The sequence below is a fragment of the Petromyzon marinus genome, chromosome 49 (genome assembly GCF_048934315.1).
Source record: "Petromyzon marinus isolate PM22_M1 ecotype Great Lakes invasive population chromosome 49, UKy_Petmar_22M1.pri1.0, whole genome shotgun sequence".
NCBI lineage: Eukaryota > Metazoa > Chordata > Hyperoartia > Petromyzontiformes > Petromyzontidae > Petromyzon > Petromyzon marinus.
The window spans coordinates 9,386,081-9,412,727 of record NC_133715.1 but is presented as its reverse complement, the minus strand read 5'-3'; the positions used below and the strand labels follow the sequence as shown (position 1 = coordinate 9,412,727).

The 26,647-nt window shown below is 45.7% G+C and overlaps 1 protein-coding gene across 7 annotated transcripts in view; it reads right to left on the bottom strand.

Annotated features, from left to right (window-relative positions):
- Positions 1–26,647, bottom strand: part of LOC116953045 (dystrophin) — a 662,108-nt gene that overhangs the window by 158,649 nt on the left and 476,812 nt on the right. For all 7 annotated transcript variants that reach the window (XM_032972888.2, XM_032972885.2, XM_032972886.2 and 4 more), the window contains 2 exons: positions 19,831–19,980; positions 8,080–8,244 (listed from right to left, as the gene is read on the bottom strand). In XM_032972888.2, the coding sequence (XP_032828779.1) occupies positions 8,080–8,244; positions 19,831–19,980 (315 nt within the window). The remainder of the gene's footprint in view (positions 1–8,079; positions 8,245–19,830; positions 19,981–26,647) is intronic.

Here is a 26,647-nt window from a genome sequence, read left to right as displayed (position 1 = left end):
TGACCAGGGAATAATAATAATTATTGAACCAGTTGTCAGCAATTTTTAACCCCCTTGTTTTGGATGTGATTATTTGATGAACATTTCGCGTTATTGTTGTGAAAGTAGACTTAAAACCAATATTTATCAAACATGCATTTCAATATTCAGAAAAAATGGTATAGTTCAAATACATTCCATTGTTTGCTCCACACATTTCAGAATGTCTCCGCAAAGTCCCCGTTGCAAACCAGCCCCCGATGGATATACTTCCTAGGCTTGCATTTTTTAAAATCTAGGTTAAAAGATATTCTAAAGTTGTGCAATAATTACCCACATCTATCAGTGCCTAAGAATAAAAAAAAGAATAATAAATGAATCACATTATTAACTCTGGCACATAAAACAGACTGTTATAATGAAGGAAATAGTGAAAGCATTATTTTCAGTTCATTATTATCTCAATTAATAAGATTCACCATCCATCATTTCAGAGCTTTCTGCAGACTCAGGCCAAGGCATAGAAGCGATAAACTGTGCTTCAGGGACCATATCAAGAGCAAGACACCTTCCAGACAGAGCACACCTGTGGTTATATATTGCAACGCAAATGCACTCCTTATCCCTCACTTTTTTGGGAACAAATAAACGCAACACTTCTGATTAACCATCATCATAATCAGCTTTTGTCAATCCACTGCTGATAACTTCCGTTTCAATTACATTTAACGTATATCCCTGTCTGTTTACATATTCGTACGACAGTCTCCCTATGGCTGTTTAATGTTCCGTAACTTAATTGTCATTATATAATTAAAAGTGTACAAAATAACAATTCTGCCCATGACAGCTTGCACTGCAGGCCTGTATTATTTTATATTGATTTATGTTTGCACGATATGTTTGATTTCTCACAAGACACAGTTGTTTCTAATCTAATTTATATTGTCTACATTGCTGCACTTTATATTGTGTGCTCTGCATTTGTAATTTTTGGTGACCCTACCAGGTCACTCTTGCAAGTGACACTCATCTTGGTCTCTTGAGTTCTGACCTGTTCAAAAAATTTACATTAGTTGACTAAGAGTTCCCAAGCTGTTTAACTATACCCTGGACGAACCCTGTACACGACTTAAAACCTATTTATATGCTTCTGCTTATTAAACTTTTAGTTCATTTAGCAAATGGTTGCAAACATTTTAATACGGAGTGTCTGCTGCTACTGCTGTGTCCTGTACAGCGCTTTGAGATCCTTGGTGAAAAGCCGCTATATAAATATAATTATTACAAAAAAACACAATGCCATATTGGCTCAAAAGCACACTGAGCAGCAAGAATCATACCACTTTTTCGACTAAGAGACACACATCCAGAACAGGATGTGCAAATTACGGTTCACTTACATAATGCATTCAACAACAACGGTGACGTGAATCACATTGGCTGCTGCTGACTTGGGAAATCAGAAAACCCTTAAGCGGATCAGAGAAAACGCGCGAGCAGGAGTGTCGTGCACCTGCAGCAATGCGTACCCAGAGGACCGTCAGTGTGATTTGCACGAAAGGCACAGAAATCACGAGTGCCCCGTTAGGCGTATAGCAGTGCGCGTCGATTCATCGATTAACATTGATTCCTAACTGTAGAAGAACCCCGTGGGTAACAATCCATGTCTTTTTTCAATGTGCATATTGGGGAGTTTGCACAATCCCTCCGGCCACTTGAGGCGCTGTTATTCGCCACAATGTTAAAAAAAACAAAAACTAAATTTGATTCTCGAATCGAATCGTCGAAATTCTGAGACTGCTGGAAATATTACCCGGCTCTGCGAAATTCAAAGCTAAATAATGTCTCGCGTGGCGCCGACGCCGTCATTGTTGCTACGCTTTACGAGAGGGGAGCCCTCTCCTTGCTCTGCCTTGTGCATCCCGCTTCAGCACAGCCGGGAAAACAAAAAAAAATAGAGTTATGATGTTATTAGAAATGACAGCGGAGCAACTGTAACAACCAAGATGAATGCGGACTCACAATTTCAAGCGCAGTCGTGTCAATATCCGTCTTTTGGAGAAAGAAAAAAAATCTCAAAGGTCATTTTTATGGTAAATGATTGTGAGCGAGCAATTATTTAAACATCTATCATGTCAAAAATATGATATGGCTGTATCAATTTTTAAACTCGCCGTTAAGCTCCTTCGGTATGCGGAGACAGTTGCAGCTCAAACATCTCGTCGCTGCAGTCCACTGCAACGCAATAACGAAGCAAATAGTGCTTGGTAGATTACTTAAAATAACAATAAATTACAATTCATCGCTGTATGTACGTACGCTGGAACTTCTTTCATGCCGCACGTGGCCAACCGTGCTAATCGGTGCACGAAGGCTTCCCCTACACCGTGTCGGTCAAGAGCCTTGTTTGACCATACTTCACTGCGCTGGTTGGTGCAGGTTTGTTAGATGGGAGAGGGGGAGGACACTTGGCTCACTACTGCCGATAGCCGTGGTTGGGAATCGAACTTTGGCTGCTGAGTCCACATCGCAGTGTGCTTTAACCACTGCGCTGCTCCTCCATTATGATAAACATTTTTTTTTTACAATAAAAATATATATATTAGGTGTTCAATAAAATATGTTATTATACAGAGGTGTTTCACTTAATTGTAATTTCAATCTCACAGCTGCCAACCTAAAACTAAAACAAGGAACACCTGAGTGAATCAGTGGAATAAAACGGCAGCTGACGTTTGCGACATTATTGTGCGTGTGTCCAAGGTTGAAGCTTCTTCCACAGTGGTACTTTGTGCGGTTCAAACAATGGAATTGGGCAACAGAAGGCTCAAGAGATATTTTGCAATTCTTCAACGTCGTCCTTGATTCAAGGTAAACTGGGTGCATGGGGTAGTATAATAATTTGGCCCTGGTGATCAGCGTTAATTCCAAAAGATAAACAAAGTGAATATATCGTAAACGTTGCTTAGTTTCCCCTAGGCCTGGGGGGGGAGGTAGCAAGCACGTTGATTGCAGAATCAAAAGTCATTAACACACGGTGTTATCAACGTGTAAATTAGGGGTCGATCACTGATAAAAAAAAGTTACACTTTTAACAACGAGAGCTGATGTAAATAACCACTGTCCTTCACGCCATATGGAGGGTTTTTTTTTTCAATACATTGCCTTCCATCGCTTTCATAGCTGATTGCTGCAGCGTACATTGATACAGCAATGTTCGTCTTTTATAGGTATCCCCAACGTTATGCTTTTATGACACGCAGTAAAATAGCATCTATAGCCTTCTATTCATGTAGTACTTTAATTGAAGGATACTATAAACACCCCGAGAACCACGTGCATAATAAAGCGGGAAATACGCGCCAAGCTCATATGCAAAGGGGAGGCAAAATGATTGCTTCAGGGCTGAAGTGTAATGTCCAACAATTGAGCTGAAGTTAAATACGTGAAAATCAGCATGCACACACAAAATGCAATAACCTCCTTTGAATGTTGCCCCTGCAACAATGAAATTACCATGGTACTGATGTTTGCCCAAACCAATTTTTTGGTTGAGCCGTTACGTATTGCAAACCTGTTGCTTTTTCCATTCCTTTACAAAGGTGCTGTCGGGTACAGCAGGGCGTTACCTTAGAACCTTGTTTATATGAAATAAAAAACTTGGGAGTTCAACGAGGCATCGAGCGGTGCGACATTGCCTATCCACGGCGCAAAGGAAACGATTTTTGGCCCCGGCAACTCAAGTCGAAGTCGTAAAACCAAAGCCAGCACTTTTTTTGTTGCGAGGTCCGGGCACACGTGTGGCTACAACCGAAGATGCGTTCAACAAGCGAGACGAGCGCTTCGAGCAGCTTTGCATTTTGTGCAGCGCGCGTGTCAATAAGTGCGTGTGTGTCTGTGTGTCTGCGCGTCACTCGTCGTGTCCTTAACGGGATTACAAAAGAACCCGGTAATCTGAGCGAGGCGCGTGTAGGTGTGACGGTGGCGCGCCGTGAGCGAGGCACGTGTAGGTGTGAGGGTTGTGGCCGTGAGCGAGGCACGTGTAGGTGTGAGGGTTGTGGCCGTGAGATGAGGCACGTGTAGGTGTGACGGTGGCACGCCGTGAGCGAGGCACGTGTAGGTGTGACGGTGGCACGCCGTGAGCAAGGCACGTGTAGGTGTGAGGGTTGTGGCCGTGAGATGAGGCACGTGTAGGTGTGACGGTGGCACGCCGTGAGTGAGGCACGTGTAGGTGTGACGGTGGCACGCCGTGAGCGAGGCACGTGTAGGTGTGAGGGTTTTTGACACGTCGGGCCACGACGTCGTTATTGTTTCGCGAATATCCAGGGCAGCCTTTAGCAAGTGGCGGAAGAGAGGTATCGAGCGCAAATTAATTTTCTCATTTTACATTTAAAATATTGATGTTTAATAAGCAGATGAGGGAAGGGAAAATAAGAAAAACATCCCAGGGGCAAAACACTATCAAGAAGAAGAAAAAAATCTAACTTTTGTATTTACTGAATATAAGATGAAAGGGTAGATTAGTTTACATCAAAGCATTTCCTGTGTGAAAAATTTGTTGAATTGTGAACGTCATTTTAATACGAGATGTGGAAATTACGAGTCACATTTTCTTCCCACTTGCCATTTTAAGCCCAAGATAATTCAAAATTGATTAACTGATATTTATTTAATATCTTCCATTGCTTCCACGTGGATTACCAAAATTCCGCGAGAATTTGCACACGGAAGAATCAGCAGAAACTCCGCAGGAAAACAAACTAAAAAAAGAGAAGACCTTTCCTTCAGTTGAGCGCGGTGCCATTTGTTGCAAATTCTGAGAGGTGTTAACAATGTTTTCAAGCACCCTGTAGTTCGTGATACGCGGCCCTCGCGTCCTTTTCTCCACGGTGGAGCCAGGCGCGGGGTCAAGCTTACGGAGGGGGAAGAGGGGTGGGGGTGTGTGCGATGAACAGAACCACTGTGGTGCAAGTGGATTAATGATGACAACTCAGCACAATAATACCAAGCCTAATTAAGCACCTAGCAGCGGCACACTAACGAGCGGCATGCTGACCGGGGAGGTGTGTGAAGAAAGAGGCACGTGTTCTGATTTTCCAAGGACAGCTACCTTATTCTCTGGACGATAAGACGTACCCCCACCTCGTCCTGTATTTTAATGCAACATTCGGGAGTGCATCTTGCAATCCCAGTTGCCGTGTGCGTGCGACCAGACTTGTTTCACTGTGTCGACACTGCGCGTGAGTTTGAGTTGCGTCTTTTACTTTGCCAAGCGTCTTTTAACCCGTACACTACGGTGGCTTTCCTGGAAAAATCTGTAAGAGTGTTCCCCGGCGCATCAAAACGCCCAGCCTTCTTCTGTTTGTGTAAACGCGCACCCACTCAAGACGACGCATTTCCACACAGTTCTCCCCCTCATCCCGTATTGTGACAAGTTCGTCTTCATAAAGACACCCCCCCCCTCTTCCGCCGCGTACCCTTGAGTGCGAGTTACTTTCCAACCGGTAAAAACGAGGCACAGAGGAAAGGGACATTAGGGGACGTGACTTTGTCGGTGCCTCGGGTGAAAGAAGTGTAAACCAAGGACGTGGCCGGAGGAGCTTGGCAGCCGATGACGATAATTGCTTCGTAAACCTCTTCATGATAAGTGGCTGCAATTGAAATGAGATTAAATGGGATGAGAGCTACCGGGCACAACTGCCTCCCTCCATGCATCTCGGAGTTCGCTACTGGGTACACGCGGCCAAATTGAACAAAAGTCGTTAATGGGGGGAGGGGGGGGGGGGCCTTCAATCTCCCAGAGTTTGAAATTAACGGCGCCAAGTCGTTATGAAAAATATATATATAAAAAGTCTCTTTTGGGTATCTGCATGAAAAGGAACGGGCGCATTCGAGAGTGTAATAATTGGGGAGGGGGAGGAGGGCGTTTGAATCGCCACTGTGACCAAAAAATACTGGGAACTAAAACCTGAATAGTTAACACAGGGAAATTTCACTCTGCTCGTATGAAAGAATCCACATGCTGAATGTAAATAAATAAAGAAAGCGCCCACGCTTTCGCATGTCACAGGCGGGTCATTGTTTCATATGCAGTGCTTATAGGGTTCGAATGTGAGCAATGCTACCTAATGCTATTTTATTGACACCAGGCAAAGTTATGAAACTCGTATGAATATAAAGAGGTGGAAAGATTACACTTTAATGAAATGTTGAACTCGGTATTATGTTGCGCAACACCCACCCCCCCCAAACAGTAATTTATGAGTTACACAGTGCATCGTTGTGCAATTTACCACTGTGTACCATACGCATAACAAAAAAACATTCCAGTTCATTTTATTCAGTAAAGTGTCATGCAATACGGCCGGCCGGAGGACAGCGAATGAAGCAACGTGAGCAAATTGAACAAGTGGATGGAAATGGGAGGAGTATCCAATGCAAAGTTGTTGAGCAAATATCACGAACAGAGGTAATTGGGACGAATGCCACAATCGCCCGATGCCTTTGAGAAAGGACGCGGCTCACGTAGCCGGAGAACACGGTTTTCTGGAAATGCCGTGGGATGCCCTGCATTATTTTGTAACCGACTTTGTGAGGTACATGATGTATCCCTCTCCGACGTGCTTTCGGGTTGTCACCGCGCGTTGATCGGCACGATGTCCGACGTTCTGAACCACGTGCCGTGAGTTCTTTCGAGAAACCGAATCTCCCAAGAAACGAAGCTCCCAGCACGTGGTGGTGTGTGTGTGTGTGTGTGGGGGGGGGGGGGTGCGAAACGTTGGCCATTAAAGTCGAAGAGCATCCGCGGGCACAATACAAAAAACACATCAGAGAGATATCCAGCGCAACCGCAAAAAAAAACATTCCGAGGAATAAGATTCAAATCCTAGGTTTTAGTTTTATATTACATGAGAAGATTTAAAGACGACTGTCTACTTGTATATTGTAATGGATTTTTGCCGTGTACTCACAAACCGCTAGGAGATGAAAGGTGCCTCCATGAACGACCTTTGCTCAATTTGGCCACGTCTGCCCAGTGGTGGCACTCTGAGATGTGGAGAAAAGCAGCTGGCTGATAGCTCTCAAACCCATTGCACTTATATTGTTGCTCTATCGAAGGGAGCGATGCTGCATGAAGACAAGTCTGTATTTGAAAGCAAAACGCGAAATGGATGCGTAATACGGGATGCTGTGCAAGGCTGCTGTAAGCATCATAATCATGTACCTCACCAATACATACTGCAAGGAGTTATAAATACGCCATAGCGTTATTCAAAATGCCAAAAAAACATCAAAAATATAAATAATATAAGCATGATGAAGACGATGCCTCTCGCTGCATGATCTGACAGCAGTGGTAATACTAGAGTCTCCCTCAATACAATACCGAAGGTGAAAGTGTAAAAGTGCAGCCGTACAATTTCTTGCTCACGTGACAGCTGGTGGAAGGGCCCCCACTAGAGGGACCTCGAGAGAGCTCCTCTCCTCAAGGGGGTGTTTGAGGCATTACTTCCACACTGGTCGGACACCTTGGAAGAGGTGGGAGTAGCCACACTTTACCCCACCACAGGCGACCTGCCAATCGACCCACTGCGCTGTTCCCATACATAACGCTGGGTGGACAGAGGAGGGAGGATTTTAAGAAGCTTGCGCCCATTGTCTCACTGCCACGCCAGGTATTTTGAATCCAACCCTGTGATCTCTGGATCACAAGTCCACTGCGCGAACCATGAAACCACAGCGGCATCCCAAAGTTTTGACCGTCACAAATAAAGTAAAATAAACATGCATTGGAAGTGAGGTGTTATCAGTTTGCAGGTACTCGAAATGTGATGCCACGTGACTGCTGAAACCACCTGCTGGGCATGACCATCTATTTGCATCTCACCACGGCAGCATCGCTGGCAATCTTAGAGGACCTCTTAAAATAATAATCACAACAATAATTATCATAACACTGACGACACCCTGCTCGTGGTTAGAAGTTAGGCCAGGTCCATAAACCATACCGCTTCTCCCGGTGACCTCGTGACCCCCCCCCCGCCCCCCCCCCCCCCCCCCCGTCAGTGCAGGGCGGAGGAGGCGGCCGGAACGTACCTGCAGGGACGAGTCGGCGGGAACGCCCGCCCGCTGGAAGGTCACCAGCTGCTCCTTGGTGGAGGCAGTCCAGGCACCCAGCTGCCTCACCTCCTGCTGCAGCTCCGTCAGAGTGCGCAGGAGATCCGACAGGTGCCTGTCCCGCTCCGGAAGCGTGCCCGACACCTGCGGGGCAGATGGCGGCACGCGGGCGTTCAAACGGCGACGCCCGTGCTCGCCCGCTTCCGATCCGTTCGCCGTGACCAACGCAGAAATGCTGGCGTCGCCGAGGGCAACGGCGCCACGGTTACATCCTGCAATGGCGCTGTCAAGAGCGCGCCATTAGGGAGGGCCGGCGCTGCGCGCGACGAGGCGGTGCGGGAAACAAATAAATGACACAGAGCCATCTTTGTCTTCTGCGTGCTGACATTTACACACCCCGGCATGTGCTCGCTTTGGGATAGGTCGATGAGCACTGGTGCATTGCCTGGAAAAGAACTTTGCCCTGTCAGGATCGCGCGTAGAACAGGGACCAAAACCCACAAGGGCGCTCATCGGCATGCACGACGTACACACGCACACACTGGTGCAGTGAAGAACACACAAAATAACTGGAGGCGTCACGAAGACAAGTGCATCTTAGATCAGTCATCATTAAAACTGGATTCAACTGTATCGTTCATAATCTCCGCATGAGAATAACTCTGATACCAAAATAGGTGTGTGCAAGAGTGCGAGCACGTACAAACACACACACCACACACAACAACAACAACCAGCATTCACCACTAAGCGGCAGCGATGTCACCACGGAGCTTGTGCAAGGCTATGTGCACGTTTAGGCCACGCACACTCGCACGCAGGCATGCACGCGCACACATTGGCAAGTCCTGAAGATGGAAAGTAAGCATTCAAATCAAGGACGGACGGACGGACGGATGGATGCATCCAGACAAGCTTGAAAGCACATTAGACACTGCACCAGGTGTTAGCACCGGCATGAAATTATGCACGGGGCGCAAGTGTGCGCATGAGCAGCCAGCGCGGGGAGGTGCGCTGGCTGCTCCCGAAGCCGCCTACATAGCACCGCGGATGCACGGACGGCACGGACGGCATGGATGGCAACGGCGTCCAAGCATGCGAAGGCACAAAGGCGCGCTTTGGTGCGTTGAGCGTCGCACGCGCAAGTGCCCACGCGACAGTTGCCTGCATTCAAGGCATTTGTGGGGGGCGGAGGGGGATAATGTATGCACGCAAAGGGACACTGTGTTGCGTGGGCCAAACGCGAACCACACGGCGTGAATATTGAGACAAACGTTCACACAGTTGGCGCGAACGGAAAAAAAGTCCAAGTCAATGTGATTTCCTGGCCACGCATGTGTGTGCACGTTGAACTTCTAAAGCACCGCACGTTGCCAACCGCGCTCATCAGAGGTGCGGCAGCATTGTCAAATTTTTAGGCCTGAGCCAGGGATGGAAATTCCACGATCCTATGGGTGGAGGCGAGTTTATCCATAGGACAGCCACATCGTTGGGTTCTCCCAGAAGGCGGTACTCATTTTAACCAACCAAACAGGATTTGAACTCGCAGCCTTGGACAAGTGAGCCGCTCACTCTGGCGCTGAGCCACCGGCCTGATCATGTACACAATCGGATTAAAGCAAAGATGCGACAATAGCCAGGTTAGATGTTTGAGGAAAGTGCAGCTGGTGAGCAACATTAAGTTTAAGTTGGTTTTATTTGTTTTTCGCGGATGACCCCGTTTAGCCAGTTGTCCGGCTATATGATGATGGAGATCCACGGTTTCGTGAGCACAGCAGTAACTCCGATTAGCATCGTTGGCTACGAACGGTGCGAAAGAAGTTTAACAAACATACAACAACAAAACGAAGACACACACGTCAATATTGCACGTAACGAGTGTAGGGTCTTGATTTAAAGCTTTCGTGACTGCAGGGATTCATATTCTTGGTTCTTTCGGTAAAGTCACGTAGAAGGGAAACAATAAAAAAATAAAAATATAAAACAATAAAATTCTCACGACGTTTCAACTGCAACACAAGCAATCATCATCAGGTGTGAAAACCACAGCGAGAACATTTTCTTGCTGTGGTTTTCACACCTGATGATGATAGTAAGAAAATTGTATTGCTGTGGTTTTCACACCTGATGATGATTGCTTGTGTTGCAGTCGAAACGTCGTGAGAATTTTATTGTTTTATATTTTTTTATTATTTTGTTTCCCTTCTACGTGACTTTACCGAAAGAACCAAGAATGAGTGTAGGGTCCTTTAGGAATATTGCACAACTAAAAAATGATGGATGTAACGGTCATAATATGCTGAACTTCTTTCGCACCGTACAAAGCCAACCGTGCCCATCGTAGGTGTGGGAAACGACGCACGATCAACTCAAAGAGAGCGCAAGTGTCATAATGACAGAGGTAGGTTCAGGTGCACGTAAGATCTATGGTTTGTTTTTGTCTAAAAGCGACGTAAACAAACGCAAATCGAACAAGAGAGTGCAAACACGTGAGAGCAAGAGGTGCCATAGGAAGTTAGGTAGAGATGCAAGTATGCCCTGTGTTTTGGTTTAACATGGAAGTAAAGAGAAGGAGTGACAGGAGGGAACCAAGTTGCAACATGGTGAACAGTGGGTTGTATTATCTAGCCTTGCAGTTTGCACCCGACTGGGTACTAAAGTTATGCTAAATCATGAAGAAATTGCTAATGTCAGGAACGAATTTGTATGCACACTCATGCTCAGACACCAACCCATATATACACACATACAAAGCCAAAGGTTCCCTCTATAGTCTTCAGAAGACTGTTGGGACAAGTACTGTTAGCAAGCACCTAATGAACGGCTGGCGAGGCACACGAGAGGATGGGTGGCCAGCGCCACGTTCGGCCGCTTTTGTCTCCTGAGTGGTGCTGTTTACACACTGCACCAGGTACTCATTTGAGGCCGACTTGACCTTGGGGAGGCCCAGGATCAATTCAGATAATCATCACCGGTGTTGGCTATGAGCGGGAATTGAACTCGGATCTCCGGCTCCGTAACGCAGTGCTCTAAGCGTTCCCCACAACTGCAGGTGTATACACAGACACACCCCGCGCTCACATCTAACTGCACTCTGCCTACACTAACCAACAAACGTGGGGTGAAATTCATACTTTAAAAAAACACGCCGTGCATTTTTTTAATGTGTAAATGTTTAAGGGGAGTGCCAGATTTGGCCTTTGATGCCTTCCGTAGGGGATTCAGGAGCACTGCATTTTGCCACGTAAGTGCACACTTGGCTTCGTGAACTAACGTTAGCTGCTAAAACATTTAAAGTCTCTGCGTGTGTGTGTGTGTGTGTTTTGTTGTTGCATGTAAAGCAGCATGATACTGGAAGCAAATCCCCTGAAGCGTTCATACGAACGGCATTAACACCCGCAGTATAGAAATCTCACGGCATAAACAATTCAGACGTTGACAGCTCAAAAAAGGAGAAACATTAATTGACGATTACAAGCAACTGCGTACTTCAACAACTTTCTTCCTTTAGTCAGAGGAACCGTGGTGGACACAGTGACACAAGACGTGTAAATGAATAATAAACAAATCAAATTAATGTCAACCATTCTCATTGCATCACTGGATGAAGACCTCCATGTGCCATGTTGGTTTTCATTATACTTCACCAAGCTGGTCAGTGTGGGTTGGTGAAAGGTGGGGGGGAGAAGGGGGGTGAGGACAGAGGGGTAGGACCGGTTCTGATATCACTTGACCACTCGCAAACGATGTCCCGTGCCATCACAGTTAGCAGCGGACATAAATTTAACTCGGGTCGCAGGGTTCATAGGTCGGAGCACGAACCATCGAACCACCACGCCGCTATACAGTACCGCGCACGCAAAAATCAAATACAGAATTATTTTCCTCGTGTAAATAATACATGAACCATTGACGTGGTGTTGTGTCTAAAACAAAAGGGAGGGAAATCCGATCGTGGTGGGGGCCCTCGAGACCCAACGATTTAGCCAACTTGTGGTCATGTAATAATGCCATGCCGTCTTATTGCACACTTGCAGTGTTGCCTGAGGTCTCCCCTCAAGATGAGTAACAGAGGGGACCCCCCTTATCCTGCGTTCAGCCACACACAGTATGTGCAAGGGGTCAAGCGAGGACCGCTCAGTTTGTTGCAATTTGAGGCCCTTTCATACAAAATGGACTTGAGGGTGCAGCAAAAACAAAATGTAACACTGGGCAGAGCGATTGAACGTAGTAGGCCTTTAATTATAACAGAGCTCCAGCTGAAGCAATATCTGTTGTGACAGAAATGTGGATGAAATATAGGGCACGAGGAAACAAAAGCGGTGAAATATTGGCAAAAAGGAAGCACATCGCATGCAGTTGTTTGCCAGAGAGAAACAATGCAAAATGGACGAGGGCAAAAATACACGGTGCTTAATAAAACAACAAATTGTTGCTCAAAACGGCAAAAATAAGATAAAAAAGACGCAATTTAGCTCCGGGGAACATGAATGAATAACAAAGTAGGATTTTAAGAGCTGCCCAGCAGAACAAGCGCAAGTGCAAGTATCCCGCTCAAGCAAACCAGGAGAGGAGATAGGAGAAAACACGGCAAGGCAAAGAGTGGAAGAGAAGTTCAATCGTGGCGAAATGTTTATGAATGTTCAAGCCCTAGCCTAAAACAAAACGAATTCTCACTTACGAAACAGGAATATGAAATGGTACCTTATTTAACCGAGAGGTGCACGGATAGAGGATTTTCTTTATATATATTTAACTTTTTTAGGATTAAATATAGATTTTAACAAAGCCCTTCATGACCTTTACAGTTAATAATGTCTGGAGAGCCGCATGAGACGTATTACACAAGTAAGGTGCATCCACTTACAAAACAAACATGCACTAAAACATTGACACAACAACAACAACAACCGCTGTTCATCACCAAATGGTAGTGACGTCAACACATATTTGGTGCACTTTAGCACATAAGTACACTTACACGTGTCTGTTCAGGCCTTGTATGGCCTGGACAGACTGTTGGTGCAAGGCGCTTGTTAGCGAGCACCTATGAAGGCCGGTATGGCACGAGGGGGTGGGTCGCCTTCGTCTCCCAAGCGCCAATGTTTATACACCCACTGCACTATGTACTCATTTGATGCTGAGTCGACCTAGGGGAGACCCAGGACTGGCTCTGACAGTCGTCACTTGTGTTGGCCGTGAGTGTAAATCGTACTCAGGCTGCCTGGTTCGTAACGCAGAGTGCTAATCACTGCACCACCGCTCTTTACACGCAGTCACATATGCGCCCCCCCTCTCTGACGCCCGAACGCCAATTCCTGGCAAAACATTACTTGCTATTCTGAAGATGTAATATAGAGAGAAAAAAATATCACAAGTGAACAAACATGCCCACATGGGGAACTGATTATAAATTGCATAATCGTTCAGCTATAATTGGACAGTAGTACAATTAACATTCACGCGAACGGACTAGCAAATATTAACATAAAAAATAAACATCAAAATTAATGGGGGGGTGTCTGGGTGAGCATGTTGGCACACGCAATGTTTCAAAGGCTGACCGGCAGGATCAATGACGAGTAGCCTTGGGTTAACATACCCATCGCATGATTTTATAATTAGCCTGCGTACTTATTTAATTAAAATATGGGGTGTTCCCCCCCACCCCCACAACACAAGTCAGTGTGATACAGTGAGGGAAAAAAGTATTTGATCCCCTGCTGATTTTGTACGTTTGCCCACTGACAAAGAAATGATCAGTCTATAATTTTAATGGTAGGTTCATTTGAACAGTGAGACAGAATAACTACAAAAAATACGGAAAAACGTAAGTCAAAAATGTTATAAATTGATTTGCAATTTAATGAGGGAAATAAGTATTTGACCCCCTCTCAATCAGAAAGATTTCTGGCTCCCAGGTGTCTTTTATACAGGTAATGAGCTGAAATAAGGAGCACACTCTTAAAGGGAGTGCTAATCTCAGCTTGTTACCTGTATAAAAGGCACCTGTCGATTGATAAGCAATCAATCGACCAGATTCCAAACTCTCCACCATGGCCAAGACCAAAGAGCTCTCCAAGGATGTCAGGGACAAGATTGTAGACCTACACAAGGCTGGAATGGGCTACAAGACCATTGCCAAGCAGCTTGGTGAGAAGGTGACAACAGTTGGTGCGATTATTCGCAAATGGAAAAAACACAAAAGAACTGTCAATCTCCCTCGGCCTGGGGCTCCATGCAAGATCTCCCCTCGTGGAGTTGCAATGATCATGAGAACGGTGAGGAATCAGCCCAGAACTACACGGGAGGATCTTGCCAATGATCATAGTCACCAAGAAAACAATTGGTAACACACTACGCCGTGAAGGATTGAAATCCTGCAGCGCCCGCAAGGTCCCCCTGCTCAAGAAAACATATATACATGCCCGTCTGAAGTTTGCCAATGAACATCTGAATGATTCAGAGGACAACTGGGTGAAAGTGTTGTGGTCAGATGAGATCAAAATGGAGCTCTTTGGCATCAACTCAACTCGCCGTGTTTGGAGGAGGAGGAATTCTGCCTATGACCCCAAGAACACCATCCCCACTGTAAAACATGGAGGTGGAAACATTATGCTTTGGGGGTGTTTTTCTGCTAAGGGGACAGGACAACTTCACCGCATCAAAGGGACGATGGACGGGGCCATGTACCATCAAATCTTGGGTGAGAACCTCCTTCCCTCAGCCAGGGCATTGAAAATGGGTCGTGGATGGGTATTCTAGCATGACAATGACCCAAAACACATGGCCAAGGCAACAAAGGAGTGGCTTAAGAAGAAGCACATGAAGGTCCTGGTGTGGCCTAGCTAGTCTCCAGACCTTAATCCCATAGAAAATCTGTGGAGGGAGCTGAAGGTTCAAGTTGCCAAACGCCAGCCTCGAAACCATAATGACTTGGAGAAGATTTGCAAAGAGGAGTGGGACAAAATCCCTCCTGAGATGTGTGCAAACCAGGTGGCCAACTACAAGAAACGTCTGACCTCTGTGATTGCCAACAAGGGTTTTGCCACCAAGTACTAAGTCATGTTTTGCAGAGGGGTCAAATACTTATTTCCCTCATTAAAATGCAAATCAATTTATAAAAATTTTGACATGCGTTTTTATGGATTTTTTGTTGTTATTCTGTCTGTCACTGTTCAAATAAACCTACCATTAAAATTAAAGACTGATCATTTCTTCGTCAGTGGGCAAACGTACAAAATCAGCAGGGGATCAAATACTTTTTTCCCTCATTTACGGGGTGATGCTTGTTGACCAAGTCTTTATAACAAAAAACAACAAACGCTTGCTTACATAAATTAAATCATGCTGAGATGGCCGATTGTTCATTATGGTTTCGTTTTTTTTCTCTCCGAACAAATTATCACAAGGGTATTATTAATTCTATTTAATTGGTGCATAAACTTCTTTATTGCTATTGATTCATCAAAGAATTGAAAGACTGCTGAGAGTTATTTCAGTGCCAGCACATATTTCCGCCATGACCACATTTCCTTGCCTGGGGATGTCGTGCCACGTGCCACGCAAACTCAAATGAAAAGGACCGAGAGGGTATGGAGATGACGTTCTCGACTCGTGAAAAAAATTCCGCTTTAATTATTTGCACGACAAAGGAACATCATGGCAATATTGGGCATTTCACATCAGTGCGTATTTCCGAACTGCACTGGCGCATATATCTCAGCGGTCACATTTAGAGGTGAGATAATTGGGAGATTAAGTCAATTCGACGACTGAAAATGTGTAACTACCTTTTTTTAATTTTGATTACACAAGCCCCTTTTAAGATGGCACACCCTGCCTCCTGAAGGTGGGAAACCCCAGAAAAGCCACGCCCAGCGTGATATGGTGGACGATGCTGATGACGTCACCAAGGCCTGCCAATGACCTCTCGTATATCGTACACACGGGAACTGGAGGTGTCTTCTTTCCCCAACTATTTTAGTCACGGAATTAAATGATAATCAGTTAGGGTAATCGACCACTGGTGCATTGTACCGACTTGTGCGCTTACTTCAATAAAAAACATAAAAAATGTAGATGAATAAAATAATCGGATAGCCCAGCTCCGCTTAATTTTGCCACTGATAACTTCTGTCGCCATAACGACAGAGGCCTCAACAACCTGCTTCTACCACTTTAATGGCACAACACAGTTTAAGGCGTAAAACTAGGTTACCAACGGTGGCATGAAAAAGCCAATCTTGTCAACAGATGTTGTTGTTGTGCCTCAGAAAACTATTTCTTTCTCAGCAAACCCATTTTCTTGAAAACCCTTTACATACCAATTTGCAAGGCATATGGGGAAAAAATCATTTTCAATTATAATCCACTATGAACGTATGCGCTAACCGCTTCCACACAATGCTCCTTCTGATCCTGTTAGTGTGATCAACTTCTTCTCAGCAAACATTTTTGCCCGTTTTTGTTTTGTTAATTAAAAACATCTCATTGCTTATCAGCGGCACGTTTAATAAAATAAAATTTACACTGGCTAAATAAAAAGATAATACCAGCTTTGACTCGAAATAACAATCGTAAAATCATAACATGTGAATTTTACAAATATGAAGGATATTTATTTTTAGGCCAGGATATTTCTCCCTTGCCTCTCACGCCATTGTAAATGTTCAGACTAAATGCATTGATCTGCTGTCTGTTTTATCAGATCTGCAGCAACGTATTCATCGACCCAACTATCCAGAGTACACACGCTCGTGCAACAATACTTTCTCTTGCAGAGCCAATTATGCTGTGGAAAAACAGTGCTTACAACGTTCGCCAGGAAGAAGAAACAATTCTAAGCGTAACCGAACTATACCGCACAACGCTACCACAACATAAAATGGTCCGCCGGCTAACCTTTACATTATTTATAATTTAAATTAATGTACAAATAAAGTTTTACTGCACTGTGTCTATAGAGCCTGTCTTCTAGTCGGTCGACATTCTGGCTGAACCAATTTTCGAGGCGAATGCGACTCGCTCTCTCCCGCTATAGCAGGACTAATCTACTAATATGCTGGTGCGATACTCCGCTGCTCTCTGTCAATGGTACACCGGCGATGCCGACTGGCTGACAGGCTTGGTTTCCAGGGGACCTGGCGCGTCGCGGAAAATAAATTGGTTTTCGCACGGTCTGAACCAGAGCAGGTCTATGTTTAAAAAAAAAAACGTTGCATTAATTTTTCCTCGTCATCGTGTAGCCAGAGCAAACTTAGCACGGAAGCGCTGGAAATGAAGAGGCTCGTAAAGCAAGCGCATTACAGGTCGGACATTCGAACCTTAAGGCGCCACATGTAAAGATGTAATAATGCAACCCGGTTAGGCTACACGCATTATATTTGACGCTGCAAGATTGTTGACGATGTCACAAACACACATGCAACCGTGTCCAACACAGATGGTATTTAACAACAAAAAACACACGCTTGACCTTACTATGTGCTCTGAACTCACCAAGGTTAACACCAGCTGGCTTTGTACCGAGCTGCAAATCACCATTTGGGCATCTGCATGGGATTTTTTTAAAATCAAAAAGTCCAAAAGCATTTGGGTCCAGGAAGCTGTTAGCAACACAAGCAATAATGGGGTTAGACTGATTATACCAATCCACAGCAGAGGATAAAAAAACACTCAACATATGTTTGTGTTCTGGGCCATCCTACCCCACCACAGCTGCCAAAAGGGCAAAGTCTCATGGCACACTGTTACATTCTCTAATTAAAACTGTAGAAACCTAATAACTAAATGAATAACCTAATTAAATAAATAACTAACTAGCCATACCTTCAATTAGATGTGCGAGCATGAATGGATAGGCCAACAAACCTGGCCCGTAACTCTGACCCTTTTTCATAGACCTCAGAATTCCTGCGGGAGCCACCCTCCGCTGCACCGTATTGTTCCTCCAGGTTCTCCACACTAACCCACCTGCTTTATTATCCGCCGCGTTCACGTCTGTCACCAATTTGGAAGGAGAAAAAAATAATCCCCGAGCGGAAGATGTATTCTCCGTCTCCCTCATACCTTCTTTCCGTCACATCTTTATATACTTACTTTGCTTTCGAAGTATTTCCTTCGCACAACAATGGCGACACATCATTTTGGTGGGATTCTTTTGGTGTCACCCCCCCCCAAAAAACTTGACTTTGAAAATCACTGGATCATTCGATAATTTTCAGCGCTGACCAGGTTGTCGCTGGGTGTTCCGTCGAAAGCATTTGAACCGAAGTACCGTCATTTACATTCTGCCGCTGGGATGATCAAAACCGGGAAGATTCGTCACGGGCCCAAAGGATTCCGGAACGGTGGCAAGTGGCTGCCGACTCAAACAATTCCCGCGCAGCTGCGAGCACAGGCGCGACCGCGCGCAAAAAACATCGCGCAGCATGTGAAAACGTGCGATTTTCCCTTCGACTCTCGATCGCATCGCTTCGACATTCCGATGTCAACGCCAAAAATTGAACGCGAAACCAATAACAGCGGAGATGTTATTTGACCTAGGAGGAAGGGGATTTTTTTTCCTCGTAAGCCAAGCAAACGAGCTGTGACAGCAAGCAGGTGACATCTCTCCACAGTGTTGTCTTCTGATCACGACAGATATTTCGCCTTTTTCGAGAAAAGTCGCGAATGACCGTTTGCGACGTGCTCAGCCGCGCGAGCAACACAGCGGTGGAAACAGCGAGTAAAAATTACGGTTTCAAGTGCCTGTCCGGGATGTGATTGCAAGAGATTATCGCTCTTAACTGCCTAATTTTTACCATCGGATATCGACGTAAAATGTGGGTTTGTTCTGTATGTGGAAATGTGGAATTAAGAGGAAACAGGAGCGCCAAGTGAAGATGAACAGACTCCCCATGGTCGTATGAGCACGAGAGCCTTTGAAAACTTTGAACGTGCCATTGCCAAGAAACATCTCATAAAGAAGACAAATGTATTCTGTCATGGTGATCTTTTTGAAGGAAGACGTAAAAAAAACGAACTAGTGGCTGAGAGGGTCATCGGTCTCATGATGCGTGTGTAAGAAGAGCACAGCGCTGGCAGCCTGAGGTGGATTCCTGTGAGAACTGCTCTGAAATCGATGTCGAAAGGATTTCAGCTGATTCTTCTCAAACAGGTCACAAATGATTCTTGTACATTTGAGTGGATTCTGTGAAAAAGGGAATTACAGGAACAATGCAGGTCTATTAGACAGCCTCTTCATCACACCAGCCTGCTGTGTAAGAACGAGTTAGAGACTCTCAAAGCCCAAATGATGCTTATATGAAATGTTTTGATTATAGTAAAACTCCACTCATCCGATTTGGTATGGGGGAGCTATGAGCAGACCCTATTTATCCGTTGCTCAGCCATCCATTTCACTCTGCACGAAATGTCGCGTATGTATGCTGAATTTCTTTCGCACCGGACGTAGCCAACCGTGCTAATTGGATGGACACGGAAAAGGAGACGAATCCCTTGCGACTTCTGGGAGGCTCCTGTTCCCATGCACGAATGCTCAGACGACAGGAAGAATGTATGGATTTCAGGATATCGGAGAGCTATACAGCACAACCCCCGAATACCTACGCAGTTGTCGTACTGTAAACATGACTTTGAGCGTGATCAACCCCAAGAGGATGCGGATACTCAGTCGGGTCACGTTGACCGTCGCAGATGGTCGCGACGGAAGCAAAGCTTCAGTACCGTGGCAAAGCGGGTGTTGAGGTGCCGTAGATCCGCTCTCAGGCCTTCCCTCTGGTCATGAGACAGCCGGGGCCCCTGAGGCTGGTCCTTTGTGCTGTGGTCCAGCCTGGCCAGCTCTGCTTGCCGCTCTGCCAACTCGTTCAGCTTTCCCTGTGGGTAAGAGTGCAGCAGTGGAGGCGGTGCAGGGGGAGCACAATATCAGAGAGCGGTCATTAACGAGCGATGGCACACGGCGCCCCTGCGCGGACCTTCACGCTTAACTTTCAAATTAGAATGAAATCACGCGGCTGGCTGAGGCGCACAACACTTGGGCAGTGCGAGGCGTTGCGCTCCGTACAATTATATCATCAGCTCACATTCATAGTCGTAATTGTCTAACTGATGGAATGCGCCTTCGTAAAACTTAAGACACGCCAGAGCTGTAATCAGCCTGGGGGACATGCCAGGCATTAAAAAAAAGTACATTCAAAAGATACGAGACCCCCCCCCCCCCCGACACACGGCTCACGTTGGCCTACACGCTCTTTCTCGCAACGATTGCCACCAGCCATAGGAGGTGAGGATAGTACCCCCAAAGACATAAATTAATTTATCTCACACTCGTAACCCCCCCCCCCCCCGTGACACACGCCTTCTTTTGCCATCATCCAAAGCATCCATCTCTTAATCAGGTCATCTACATGTCCGTATTTATAAACGCGCCCGAGATTTACTGCAATTGATACCGGTCCACTAATGAATTCAGACACACTTTGTGTGCACGCACACACAAACATTCCCATATTAAATTTAACAGACTCTGAGAAGGTCAACAAAGACAAGCGGCACATATGCAAACAAACATTCTGTACGTTTGTGTGTGTGTGTGTGCTGGAGGATTTGGAGAACGGAGTGCAGAAAAAAAAGCCTGACTTAAATGACAAATGGGCTTGGCAAGAGGGCTACGTTTAAACAGATGCTTTAGGCAGAATCGTTTGTCAGTCTAACTAAGTGCACAAAAGTCACTGCCAAATCTCCGCTTCATTCAATAAGCGAGGTGGGTAGGTGTAAAGCCAGCGTGTAAATGCATCAGCAAGTAAAAAAAATACATCGGGTGATCAATAAATGCATAAATAAATGAACGACTGCGACTTTTAAAGGCACCGCTCATTAGATGCACTTGGCAGCTGGGCTGAGAGGAGTTTTTGGGAAATTAATAATACCACGGAGAGCCAACAACCGGCACGGTTGTAAAAACACCGAGCCATATTGTTTTCCCAGTGCTGAATGTAAGGCAATTTTTGTTGGTTCAGTCCGTATTTTCCTTTGTCCGAAATGTATGCGGGTGAAACAAAAATAAGGATGAGGAGCGCGAAATGAGTTGAAGTTTCAGATTTGAGGCGGTCAGCCATCGTGCCAAAGGTTATCTTTGGCGGTCGCACGTCCGCCACTTATTGATGAGGCTCACGGTTCGATTCCAATTGGCCACCCTGGTTATTACGGCGCTCGCAGTAACGCCAAGCGCCGTCCGCTGCACGATGGACGTCAAATATCCCCCGACGTCATTCGCAACGAGCAGGCCGTTGTGTGCCAGTGTCAGGGTCCAAATGTGTCAAAATTCGAAAAAGCGGGCGCCAAATTACTCAACTGGGATTATACACACATCGCAAGCGATCATCAGCCCTCCCTACCGGCAAGCTAATGCCCCAAGTGACGGTTGCAAATGAGAGTATTATGGTCACCTGAGTTCTCACCCGGTTAAACGAAATAATCTTGAAACTATCGCTCAGTCGGGGAGACAAAGCCAGTATGAACTGGCCCGGGTCTCTGCACCTCCCGAAAATTGTGGACCTCGATTCAAGTGCCGGTGTCTTTGCGATGCCGGTGGCATGGCAATAATAATAATACAATATCCACCAGTGCATCGTGGTGCATGTGCTGTGTTATATATAAAAAAACGAGGGTTGATTTCTGTTTCCTCGACGGAATAGAACGGCGTGTTGTGCTCGCTCGCCACGGACGTCTGCATTAATATTTCTCGCACGCTCTTCCATGTGAAACACAACTACAGCGATTCTGCGCAGCGTCTAAAAACCATCTGTTGTTTCACCGACACTCGTACGGGAACATTTTTAATTGCACGTGACTTTTCATGACAAATACAAAGACCTCCCCCCCCCACCACCACCCTCGACACTGCGTAGCCTGAACAGACGACATGGTTGCAAGTGCTGTTTGCGAGCACCAATTAAGGTAGGCACAGTGTACAACGGGAGTGGCATTGCCAACGCCACTCCTGGCTGCCTTCAGCTCCTCAGTGCTGAAGTGTACGCACCGTACCTGGTACTCATTTAAGGCTGAGTCAACCTAGGGGTACGCCCATAACTTGTTCAGATATTCGCCAGAAATGTTTGGGGCCGTCCATAAATGACGTCACGCGATTTTGGACGATTTTTGACCCCGCCCCCCCCCCCCCATTGTCGCACGGCATCACAAAAAGTCAGACTCCTCCTCAAATATGACGTCACAAAGCTCTGCCCCCCCCCCCCAAATTAAAACATGCTTCAAATCGCTTTAAACTATTGTCATTGTAGTGCGTATTTTTGTGCCGCTGCACTCTGATGTTGCAGGAGAAAACATTTATTAAAAAGTCGAATTAATTCAAGAGAACGTGTTGTCTATATTTATTTAAAGTTGCGCATTTTGATGTGACGTCACATTTTGCAACCCCCCCCCCCCTAGTCACACATCGTCACAAATGTCTGCCCCCCCCCCCAGGTGCGTGACGTCATTTATGGACGGCCCCTTAGTCGTGACTAGGAATCAAACATGAGTTGTCGGGTTTGAAGTGCACAACAGTATCACTCCCCACAATTAATCAAATACAAAGATCACCTCCGTATAGCCTTCACAGACTGTTGGGGGCAAGTGCAGTTAGTGAGCACCTATATAGTCCAGCACAGGACAAGAGACGCACAAAGACAAAAATCCCCTGTACAGCCTAAACAGACTGTTTGGGAAAGTGCTGTTAGCGAGCACCTAGGAAGGCCGGCACGGCACACGAGGGGGTGTGTGGCCAGCACCACGCCCGGCCGCCTTTGTCTCCCTAATGCTGATGTTTACACACCGCACCAGGTACTTATTTGAGGCTGAGTCGACCTAGGGGAAGCCCAGGACCGGTTCAGATAATTGTGACTGGTGTTGGCCATGAGCGGGAATGTAACGCTTGCCGCTGAGTTTGCAGCGCAGCGCGCTAACCGCTATACTACCGCTCTACTAAGAGCTGCACACACACATACACACACGTGCACAAATCAATTGAAGTTTCTCTCTGAGCACCGGTCACTGTACATCCATTTGCCTATTTCGCAACGCAAAAAAGAGACGACGCAAGAGACGTCGTAATGAGTCTCGATGGGAAAACAGCAAATGACAATCGTTGAAACCACAGAGGGCTCTCGGTGAAGCCATTGTTATAATGATTGGCATTCCGAGCAGCTCTTTGTATATTTGCTGGACGGATGGCTGAAGGAAAGGTCAGCCTGGGGGAGGTGGGCTGGAGGGAAGGACAGAGAAAGATAGGCTCTCAGAGCACGGCGCATAGCGGGCCGGCAAAAAAAAGGCAGAGGCACGGCGCACATTTATCTGCCGAAGGTCCTTTCCATTCCACGCTCAGATGCTGCAGTGATCCTTCAAGGAGGCACAAAGAGTGAGATGCATGCCGTCACTCAACCAGCCATCCAGCCAGCAAACGAGGTGTACTTACAGAGCCAGAGCACAGACCAACACTCTGAAGGCGATGCCCCTAACTTAACCTTATGCAATGTGTGCTGCCCATGAAATGCTGTTGGTGGTCAGATTTCTTTTATTTACACGTTGGTTTCAAGCACACCTATAAAAGCATTATTCCGAAGGGGAAAACATTGAAAATTGTTCCATGGCTTTGTGGGATACATTTCTTTAAGTCAAGTAGACTTAAATATGTCAAAGGAATGCTTCATACTAGATAAGGGTGGTCATTATTTAAAAGAAGGTCCACACTAATATATGAGTGTACACTCTCCAGCAATATTTTTTTATAAAAGCTAACCTGTTACATATAAAGGCCCACAATAAATACTGGCCAAGAAATGGGCGCTCAGGGCAGGCACACAAACAAGACATCCTTGTAAATAATGCATTTAATTTCCCGGTTTGTGGAATATTTTTTATTCATGCATAAAATAACACGTTCATGTTGTCTTTTTGTGCGGATTGCAGTGTTATGGAAGCTATACAAGAGCCATCGGTGAATGCAAAATAGTCTACTAATTTGCAGCATTTGTCTCCTCTATCATAGCAATTGCGATAATTGTGCCCTTTCTCAGAAATCCCTTTATTCAATGTTTGCACAAAAACACACGTATATTTAAAATCAGAAGCACGCATTGCTGTGGAGCGCTGCTTGGAAGAATGCGTACAACAACAAAGATGACAGTTTTTGGCAGGGGTTTTTTGCAAAAGGTGAAAGGTTTCTCTCTGATAGAATTTCTGTTTAAAAACATTTCTAACCTGTTTGTTATGAAAGGTACTCGTCCTCAGCAGCAACATTTTATCCCAAGAAGTTGGTTCAAGGACTTTCTCTGGATCCCCCCCCCCCCACCGCCGCCGCCGTTGATCAAAGATGGCATGGATGTGCTGCGTTTGAAGACAACGTTTAGTCTTTTTTTTACCTACGATGTTTTGCAAAGTTTGCCTTTCCATAATCGGTGTCACGAAGCCAACCATTTGATAATGAAAAAAGGGAGCACTTTTAAAATGATCTCCTGTCGGGAGGCCACATTTATTGAAATTACCAGGGGCAGCCACTGCTGTTTGGCACGTCTGTGTTCCTGAAAACTGGTACTCAGCTTGGGTGCTGTTCGCACAATCACAGAACTGGAGATTAAATGCAGCAAAGTAAATACTTTCGAAGTTACGAGAGATGTTGTCATATGGATGGACTGATTAGAATTTGTGGGAACATTTAGTTTTTTTAAAAGTAGCGTTCTTGTCCTTACACTTTACAAATTATGTTTTAATCACTTTTTTGTTTAGCTAATTTATCTCATCGCAGATGAAACTGATACTTGCTTTCTATGATTATATTATAAAGCGTATATCAGCAGAACTCCATTCTGCGTGTCCATCAAATTAAAGGTATGTTGCGGTCCATTTACCTATTGCCTTTTTCTGGACCAATATTACCCAGCAGAATTTGTGAAGAGCAAAGCCAACTGCCGAAATACATTGCTGATATGAAGCACAGTGGTCTGGAAGGGCTATTATTAGCTGATGGGCTCAAAAACAAATATAAATTTGTGTCGGGAGTAGATGTGCTTTGTTTGTTAATTTATTTCATTGTTGAAACGGCAAAAAAACACACACTTTTTTTCTCTGCCCAAACAGAGACCCTTGGTGGGTGCGTGAAATCATGTGATGTAAAGTGATTTATTCATGCTAACAGCAGGCCCACTCACAAAATGACTCCCAGGACTTTTGCGCATTACATTTTCTTTGAAGGGGGGGAAACAAATCATCAAATAAATGACTAAGCAGGCCTACTAAACGTATACCTAATGAACACATGTTATGCATGCCCTCAAACCCCTTTCCACAGAGTTCACCTCACCCCCTATGGTGTTCCCACGAAGCATTTGCATTATGCCGGATCGCCGATGTCCCAATAAAGCCAATAAATTGCAAGCTACATGCACCGCCGTTGATGCCAGCCTGCACATCACGGTTATCGGTAACTTGATGGCACAGGAGAACTGGAAAGCTGCACCCTTGCTGGTACTTGCAATGCACCACGAGAGATGTGAAAGGTGTCACGTAGTGCCATATTGCATACTCATCCACAAGTACACAGGATCCCCTACAGCCTTAACAGACTGTTGGGGCAAGTGCTGTTAGCAAGTAGCACCTATAAAGGCCGACGCGGCACACGAAGCGGTGGGTGGCCAGCACCACGATCGGCCGGCTTTGTCTCCAGAGTGGCGATGATTAGACAGCAGACCAGGTACTCATGATGCTGAGTCGCCTTAGGGCAGGCCCAGGTTTAGATAATCGTCACCAGTGTTCGCCGTGAGTGGGAATTGAACACGGGTCACTGGGTTTACAACGCGGCATGCTAACCGCTGCGCCACCGCTCCCCCAAGCGTGCGCACACACAAACGAATCACACGTGTACTTAAATGTTATTAGAATGAGTCCAGACGAAGTCACAAACAAACTCCAAACTCCTCCTCGCATAAAGACCCGATGATGCAGAAGATCAATGGCTTAGATCTTCCGCAAAGCTTCTGGGCCGCATCCGATGCACAAGCCATGGCAAGAAACAGATACGGAAACTTGACGCACAACATACGAAGGCACAGCGATATATCACTCCACTAATCCTGAAGCAATTATCTGGCTTAACCACCACAAAGTAAAATTAGTCGTTGCTCTACGTCAACATCAGCTCTACGAGGACAATTGGAATGAGTATCATGGTTCAGATTTAATTCCACCTACCATCATCATCATGATCAGCCATGACCAATCCATTGCCGGATTAAGGCCTCACCCAAGCCATCGCCCTCCTTCGCGATCAAGCGATGCAATAATCCACATAGCCCCGAAGCGCGCAAGCCGATTTCATCTCTTCATTTCCTTAGTGGACGCCCTTTCACATGCCTACGACTCCATGGCTGACACTGCTATAATTCTGGACCATCAGCCAGCACCCCTTTTAACATGTATACCATATACACACAAATAATAATAACAATGTACAGTATTGTCAATCCAATGTTTTTGTTATGATGTTCACAGT